Here is a 9,744-nt window from a genome sequence, read left to right on the forward strand (position 1 = left end):
AATCCTGCACAAAAGTCAAATCAAAGTGGATCAAGACTTAGATGTTAGACCAGTATCCTTCCAATTGCTGGAAGAAAACAATAGGGTCAAGATTCCATCATATTGGTGCTGACACTGACTTCCTTAACAAGATCCCTAAAGCTCAAGAAATAAAACCAGAGATCAATAAATGGGGTAGCTTCAAATTAAAAAGCTTCTGTACAGCAGAGGAAACAATAAAGAACATCAAAAGAGAGAATGCAGAATGGGAGAAAACCTTTGCCAGCTGTTCCTCTGAAAGGGAATTAATATCCAGAATATATAAAGCTAAAAAATAATCACCAAAAATCAAATGATTCAACTAAGAAATAGTCAAAATAACTAAACAAATATTTCTCAAAATAAGAAACACAGGGCTGGTGTTGTAGCTCAGCAGTAGAGCACTCGCCTAGCATGTATGAGGCACTGGGTTCAATCTTCAGCATCACATAAAAATAAATAAATAGGGCTGGGGCTATAGCTCAGTGGCAGAGCACTTGCCTAGCATGTGTAAGGCACTAGGTTCAATCCTCAGCACCACATAAAAATAAATAAAATAAAGGCATTCTGTCCATCTACAACTACAAAAATTAATTAATTAATTAATTAATTAAAGGTGAAAAAAGAGTAAGAAACACAACAGCCAACAAATATATGAAAAAAATTATTCAACATCTGTAGTGATCAGGGAAATGCAAATCAAAATTATACTAAGATTTTACCTCACTCCAAACAGAATGGCAATTATAAAGAACACAAATAATAATAAATGCTGACAAAGATGTGGGGGAAAGGTACACTTTACATTTATGGTGGGACTATAGAATACTTCAACCACTCTGGAAAGAAGTATAGAGATTCTTCAAAAAACTAAGAATGGAACTACCATGTGGCAGAGCTATTCCACTCCCCAATGTTTATCCAAAAGAAGTAAATTCAGCATACTATAGCAATACATCCACCTCAAAGTTTATATCAGCACAATTTACAATAGCCGAATTATGGAATCAGGCCAGATTTCTATCAGTAGACAAATGGATTAAGAAATTGTGGCATATATACCACAATTACTCAGCCATAAAGAAGAATGAAATTATGACATTTGCTAGTAAATGAATTGAACTGGAAAATATCATTCTAAGTGAAAGAAACGAGTCTCAGAAAATCAAGTGTCATGTGTGTAAATTTCTTTCTTGTGTGTAAACTAGAGCCAAATAAGGAAAAGAGGGAGGATCAACTATTATAATCATGTAGAGGAAGATCAGTGGGGTAGAAAAAAGAATATGAAAGGGAGGGAGGAAGAACAATAAAGGGGAGGAAAAACAGAATAAATTGAACAAAATCACATTGCATGCATATGAAAATATACAATGGGGAATTTTACCTTTATGTGTAAGTAAAATAAGAAACAATCATTAATAAATAAATAAACAAACAAATAAATGGGAGACCAGTAGTGTAGAGGAAAGAGACTAGAGGGAGGAGAAGGGGAAAATAGGAACTTAAATAAAATCCCATGACTGTATGATATTGTACAAATGAACTCTACTAATATGTATAAACATAATGCTCTAATAAAAATAATTTGTGATCCTCATTTCATATTAAAAGGATACTTTACAAAAAAGAAAATAGCATGATGTTAGAATTAAAAAGATCAATCGAATAAATTTAGATATGTGTTAAAAAAAGCTTTAAATGATTTTTTTAAAGTTTTGATGTGGAGCAAAGAAAATAATCAAGAATATCCTTGAACAAGCATTTAAGAGCCTCCATAATTATTTTCTACAACTATCATTTCCATAACATGATGATCAATATTTCAAAAAGTCATATAATAAATCATGTAGTGTTAACTTTGTGCATGTTTCTGTGCATTTGTGCATGATATATGTTTTACTATGTTATTCTTCAGATAGCAAAACCAAAGCAAAGGAAATTTGGAACTTGCTCAAAGGCTCACAGTGAAGAAGTGGTGGGCATGAGATATGAACTCATTATTTTGGTTCCAGTGTTTTTTACTGCTCTCCCACACTGCTGCCAAGGTATAGTATGGTTCTATGTATGCACAAAATAAACATACCAATATATGCAATGATGATAGCCTCTTTGGCCACAATACATCATATCTGTTATATAGAATTATGAAAATATATATACACATTGTATATATACAGAATATATGTATTATATATGTATATATGTATATATATGTATATATGTATATATATGTATAGTCATGTATACACACACACACACATATATATATATACACATACACACAATACATATAATCCCATGGAGACTATTTTAATGAAGGGTGTTATAAATTATAAAGTGCTATATACATGTAAAATCAAATATAATTATAATAATCAATGCTAAATGGAATTCCATTAGTCATGTTTGCCTTATATCATAAAATGATTATGAAATAAAATGCTATCTAGTTGATTTATAAAGCAATCTCATCTATAAAAGTATTTTAGGCCAGCAGCATTGCCTAATCTACAAGAAAGTTTTGTGGAAATTATAGTGATTGAAAATTAGGTCGATTTGCTGCCTGTGATATTTTACCCTCCAACTGCTGCCTATAAATTCATGGGTACCACTCTATTTCTTTCATTACCTTTCTTCTTACCTTGGTACAAATTACCCACCTAGAAACTCAATTTCTTCCTTTGCCCACCACTGCCCTATTAGAACTTGATATCCAACTTCTCCACTAAAAACCATATAACAAACAACTTTACATTTTTGTGTCTTGGTTTTTCAAGAGTATGTCAATAAGATACCATGCTACAAGTCAAAGGGATATATATATATATATATATATATATATATATATATATATATATATATACACTGGAAACATTCAGACACAAAGGATAAGCTCATTAGATATCTGGATCACAGAATGTCACACTTGTGGCCCTTAATTTAGGTGACAACTGATTTTTCCAACTGATAAGGCTAACCACAGATTGGTAACAAACGAGGAATAATCCCTCTCAATACCTGCAATAGTCAGGAAAGGCTTCCATCAGTTCTAGATCATTCCAATTATTCACTACAAAGAGTTCCACCTCAAAGGGTGTTATTCTGCACTCAAATTTTACAACTACCCCTTCTTACCAAAATACAAGCTTCCTTCATTTCACTTTCACATTTTCTATTCTGTTCTGTCACACACATAAAGCAACAGGAAGAGAAGCAAATCACTTCAGAGTAGAGAAGTAAGAGACCTTACCCAAGAAATAGTTTGAGAATTTTATCTAATATTTTTCTGAATATTCTTGATCAAGTCTAGAAAGATTTTAGGCAATTAATTTCATTGTCCCCATAATGAAGAAGGAAAAGATGACCTCTGATTTGTCCAACAACTCTAGAATTCTGTAATATTGAGTATTATAAATGAAGTAATTAAAGCATAAAGATAGAGAAACACAATACAAACTTCAATATTATGGTCTAGATGGTAGGTGTTCCCCAAAAGCTCATGTGTGAGAAAATTGAAGAAAGTTTAGAGGTGAAATGATTGGGTTAGGAGAGTCTTAACCTAATCAGTGTGTTTACATGTAGGCAGTCAGGGTGTGGCTAGAGTTGGTGGGTGTCTGGGGATGTGCCTTTGGGATTTATATTTTTCCCTTGTTGAGAGGATTTCTTTCTTTCTCTCCTCTCTCTTCTGTCTCCTATCTCCTCTCTCTCCTCTCCCCTCTCTTCTCTCTTGCTTCTCTCTTCTCTCTCTCTCTCCCCCACTTCCCAGTACCATGTCCCCGGCTGCTTTCTTTTCCCACATACTTTCACCATGATGATCTGTCTCACCCCAAGCCCCAAGGAATGGAGTCTGCTTGTATATGGACTGAGACCTCTTAAACCACAGGCTCCAAAATAATTTTTTCCTCCTCTATATATGTTGTTCTTGTCAGGTATTTTAGTCACGGCAGTGAAAAAGTTGACTAAAACATTTAGTATATAACAGCCATATTTGATTAAACAAACTCCTTTTTTCTAATAGTTAATGAACTAGAAGATAGTAGGATCACTTTATAACTAATATCATTCATAGAAAAGATCAGAGGGGTTTTGATGTTATTTAGTTAGAATACATCTGATTAAACAATCAAATGAAAATGAACATTGGTCAGATAATGCATATTATCTAGACCAGTGTTTTCTAAGTTGTAAAGTTGTATTAAAAAGAAATTTTCTAGTTGTACAAAATGTTAGTAAGAATTGCATTTAATTGGGGAGTGGGCCCTTGAGAGTTTTTTGAGTTTAGAAACTCACTTCCAAAAAACAGAATATGGAAAAGGAGAAAAATGTTTTACATTGGAGAATACCTGGGTAACACCACTTAACCACGTAACCAAAATAAACATTACTAACAACTGTTCATGATGATATCAGGTCCACATCTCCCTAATAAAATATGATAAGAAAAGCACTTCAGCCATATAGTTTTTTTGAATTCTGTAACCCCAATTTAATCATGAAAAATTACAACAGGTATACCAAATTTAAAAGAACATTCTACAAAATATGTGATCATTATTCCTTAAAACTGGTAAAGTTATGAAAAATAAGGAAAGACTGAGAAGATCTAACAACACACAACAAATAAATGCAATGTGAAGTCCTGGACTGAATCCTGAAACAAAATGAAATGCATTAAGAGAAAAACCAGTAGTATTAAGTCTGGGGTTTAGTTAACAGTAATATACCAATAGTGATTGACAATATTAGAAGAAATCAAAACTCGTCAAAGGGAATGTGAGAATTCTTCATACTATCCACATAAATATTCTGTAAATCTAGAATTATTCCAAATAAAAAGTTTACTTTAAAGTTAATGAGGAGGTCCATTAGAAAATTCCTATGGGAAACTTTGGATTAAACAATTCATTTTATCAATACTTAAAATTATCTGAACTTCTACAAACTCTTAAAAGATAGAGAATGCAGGGTGCTATATTTCCGGAACATATTTAGCCAGCAGCCTTCTTTTTCTTCAAAATGTATCTTTCAGTAAAGTTGCTGACATAGAGAAGTTTTCCCCCAATGTGGCACAGATGCTATACTCAACCATGTTCAAATTTTTATCAACTTTCCCTAAAAAGGAAAAGACACTGTGAATATTAAATTTTCAGAGGGCTTGAAAGTAGAGAATAATATGATGGACAAAAAATAATCATTAAAATCATATTTAATAGACCACATCAATTGACCAAATATAAAGGGAAAAATAATAAAGGATAAATACATAATCTACTTTTGTTAAATAAAACTAAAGCTAAATTAAGTATAAGATGAAGAAAAATGAACTTAAATACCCATCAGGTTACTATGAGCAGCAAGGAGTTCTTAGGCTGAATTAGTACAACCATTAAGTCAGTGAAGAGGCCTTAATAGTATTAATAAGATCATTTCTGCCAATTTGATTTTTTTTAATTCTATGTGCTATGTTACAAAAGGTCATCAATGAATCATTTACAAAGGAGAAGGAACAAGATTATGTGCATCGAATAAACTGGGTCATAGCAAGAAACATTGAACAAACTGGGGATATTACTCTGATAAAAAGAAACCCTCAGGGGGATTTGACACTGGTCCTTAAATACACAAGGAGAATGGAACTTAAGTCTGTGACTTCAAAGGAGAAGAATGACCTAAGGAAGAAAAAAGTAGTATAATAGCTGCAACCACTAAATCATTTCATAAGTGGGATAATAGAATAGACATTCCTGAAATGAAGTGAGGGTCCCTGCCTCTGGGACTGCTAAATAGATGCTAGATGTCACCTGTCCAGATTGCTATCAGGTTGTTTTCTAGATTAGACCTAATAAATGACTTCTACACAACCTTCTCATGGAAAGATCTTGGAATATATGAAACCACAGGGAGATAAAAAATCAAGAAATTCTGGGAAAAGTGGCAAACTATTAAAAATTATTTAAAGTACCTCATGTCTCAACGTGTCTCTTCTAACCATCATTCTTATCATAATATCTAGAAACTGTCTGGACAAGCACTGGTGTTTAGCTGAATAATAAGGGAGAAATGCTGTCCTATATTGTTCATCTAAGAGACTTTTGATGGTATGTTTTAAGTTACACTAGATAGAAGGAAGCAATGAATTTTTCTAGACTAAGTATTGTTGGTAAGAACTGCATTTAAATGGGAACTGGGCCCTTGAGAGTGTACAAAAGAAATTCACTAAAATAAATAAACATACAAATATATAAACAAATAACATGATTTTAAAAATCTTTTTTCTCCTACAGAAATCACTGGCTTATAAAAAGGTCAATGTGTATAAGTTCAAGACCTGTTTGAAAGTTTGTCCCAAGGTGAACCAGAACTAATTTGAGGAGAATAAGCTAAATATCGAGAAACAAAATTAAAGAATCAAAATGTCTACATTCATACACACAACGGAATATTAGAAAATAGTATGTCCTTTGTCATTTGTGACAACATAGATAGAACTGGAGATTATTAAGTCAAATAAAACAAGCACAGTAAGACAAGTATCATATGTTCTCATTCATATACGGCCTCTAAAAAAGTCAGTCTCATAGAAGTTGAGAGTAGAATAGCAGTTACTAGAGGCTAAGGAGACCTGGGGAAGGGAGGGATGGGAAGAGATTGGTCAACGGGTACCAAATTAGAGTTAGATAAGAGTAAGAAATTCTGGTGTGTACTGAACAGTTAGATAACTATGGATAAAATTATACTTGTATATTTGAAAGAGCTAGAAGAAAGGATTTTGAATGTTTTCATGACAAACGATTCAGGTTTGAGGAGATAGCTAAGTTTAACTGAATTTAAATATTATATAATGTCTACAAATATCAAAACATCACAAAGTATCCCATAAATATATGTAATTTTTATGTATCAATTAAAAAATTAACTTTAAATTGTTTTAAGTTAATGACAAAATTCTCAAATCTGTTTAATTGTAGGCAGGGTTAGTCCATGAGAGTGTGTGTCTTTTTAAATTTTACATCACAAATGCCTGCTCACACATCGTAGTCTTGGCCCTGTGATTGGCCAATCAGTTAAACCCCTCCCCCACATCAAACACTGGTTCCCTAGGTAACGGACGGCTAACTACAAATAACTGCCACCACCGACCAAATCCGTTCATTCCGCTGTGCCTGAGGAGAGGCCTAAATCCTGTCATTCTTCCAAATGTATGTAGGCAAGAGGCCACCCTAACTTTACTATCACTCCACAATGTCTTGGGCTCCAGAGTGGAAGAGGATGGAGTCTAATCCAAGAGATCCTGGAGGCAGCTGGGATAATAGGGGTGGCCATGGTGGACCTCGAGAAGGTAGAGGTCGAGGCAGAGGAGGGCGACACAGTGGAGGCCAGGGTGGTGGAAGCTGGGATGGCAGAGGCCGAAGCAGAGATCCTGGCAGAAGCCAAGGCCAAGGCCAAGTCAGTGATCTGGGCAGAGGAAGAGACCAAGGCCGAGACAGTGATCTGGGAGGAGGCAGAGGCAAAGATAGTGATTCCAGCAGAGGCAGAGGCTCAGGAGGAGACAGTGATTCTGGCAGAGGCCGAGGCCAAGGCCAAGACAGTGATCCGGGTGTAGGTGGAGGCCCAGGCCAAGACAGTGATCCTGTCAGAGGCGGAAGCCCAGACAGAGACAGTGATCTGGGCCAATGCCAAGGTCAACACCAAGGCAGAGACTATGGCTGGAGTAGTCTCTCAGACCATCTGGGGCCTAGGGCCACAGGATCACGTGAACCACCACTCTGTTTTAGCTTGAACAACAATATGGTTGGTGTAGTAATTGGTCGCGGTGGATCAAAAATAAAAGATATACAACATTTAACAAACACTAAGATACAGATCATAAAGGGGGATTCTGAAGCAGAGGTAAAAATTTTTGGTAGCCATGACATGAAAGCAAAGGCAAAAGAAGCCATAGAAACTCTTCTTAAAAAACAACAAAGCTACAATTCAAAATATGCTGATAATGCCCCATTCCAATCTCCTGATGATAATGCTGCATCCCAACTCCCTTCTGAAAGCAGTTTAAGCACAAATTACACTGTCAGAAGGGCTCAACCACTGTTAGATTGGGACCAAATCCGGGCAGAGTCTATGAAATGGGAAAAAAGAAAATGGGCAGATTTACCACCAATTAAGAAAGATTTTTACATAGAATCCAAAGAAACAAGCTTGATGTCTGAAGCTGAGGTGGATAACTGGAGAAAGGAAAATTTCAACATAATATGTGATGACTTGAAAATTGCTGAGAAACGCATCATCCCTAATCCAACTTGTAAATTTAAAGATGTGTTCCAGCAATATCCTGAACTGCTGAGAAACATAACAATGGCTGGCTTCCAAAAGCCAACACCAATTCAGTCACAAGCATGGCCAATTATTCTACAAGGAATAGATCTTATAGGAGTGGCCCAAACTGGAACAGGCAAAACATTGGCCTATTTAATGCCTGGGTTTATTCATCTCAGTTCTCAACCAATACCTAAAGAACAAAGGAATGGACCGGGCATGCTAGTTCTTACACCAACTAGAGAATTAGCTCTTCAGGTAAACTCTGAATGTTCAAAGTATTCATATGAAGGTCTTAAAAGTATATGTATATATGGTGGTGGAAACAGAAAACAGCAAATACAAGCTATTACAGAAGGTGTAGATATCATTATTGCAACTCCAGGAAGACTAAATGATCTGCAAATGAATAATTTTGTCAACCTAAGAAGTATAACCTACTTGGTCTTGGATGAGGCAGACAAAATGTTGGATCTAGGGTTTGAACACCAGATAATGAAGATTTTACTAGATGTGCGCCCAGACCGACAGACAATTATGACAAGTGCAACTTGGCCAGATACTGTGCGTCGACTTGCACATTCTTATTTGAAAGAGCCTATGATTGTTTATGTGGGTACTCTAGATCTGGCTACTGTACATACAGTGAAACAAAATGTAATTGTTACCACAGAAGAAGAAAAACGAGCTCTTATCCAAGAATTCCTGAAAAACATGTCACCCCAAGACAAAGTCTTAGTGTTTGTCAGCAGAAAACTTATTGCTGATGACCTATCAAGTGATTTAAGCATCCAAGGCATACCTGTACAATTACTGCATGGTGACAGAGATCAGAGTGATCGAGAACAAGCATTAGAGGACTTCAGAACTGGAAGAGTGAAGATACTGATTGCAACTGATTTAGCATCTCGAGGTCTTGATGTTGATGACATCACACATGTATATAATTATGATTTTCCACGGAATATTGAAGAATACGTGCACAGAGTAGGACGTACTGGAAGAGCAGGGAAGACTGGTATTTCGATAACCCTTTTCACTAAAAGTGATTCAAAGACTGCCAATGAATTAATTAAAATTCTAAAAAGAGCAAGTCAGATTATCCCAGAAGATCTTGCAACCATGGCAGAAGAATACCAACTTCATGAACAAAAAAAAGACACAGACAGAAGATCAAGAAAATATCAAGGAAAATCCAAGAAGTTTTATTAAAGTTTTTTGTTGAAAAACTCCACCAGGCTAAAGGAAGACTTAAAGCATGTTAAATATATGCAGTGTTCAAGAGACACAGTATTAGAAATATACTGGAAGTCTGAAGAAACAATCAATTCTTGAATAATACTGCTAAGCTTTTACAGTTGTGCATGTTCCTTAATAAACAATATGTTTTAAAATGAGAGTGATAGATTATTA

The 9,744-nt window shown here is 35.1% G+C and overlaps 1 protein-coding gene across 1 annotated transcript; it reads left to right on the forward strand.

Annotated features, from left to right (window-relative positions):
* Positions 1-7,260: 7,260 nt before the first annotated feature.
* Positions 7,261-9,543, forward strand: DDX53 (DEAD-box helicase 53; the record flags this gene model as incomplete). Its single annotated transcript, XM_081276904.1, has 2 exons — positions 7,261-7,342; positions 7,718-9,543. The coding sequence occupies 2 exons, from the start codon at positions 7,261-7,263 to the stop codon at positions 9,541-9,543; spliced, it is 1,908 nt and encodes a 635-aa protein (XP_081133030.1).
* Between the last annotated feature and the right edge of the window lie 201 nt (positions 9,544-9,744).

This window comes from Spermophilus citellus (genome assembly GCF_964194105.1).
Source record: "Spermophilus citellus genome assembly, chromosome: X".
Classification (NCBI taxonomy): Eukaryota; Metazoa; Chordata; class Mammalia; order Rodentia; family Sciuridae; genus Spermophilus; species Spermophilus citellus.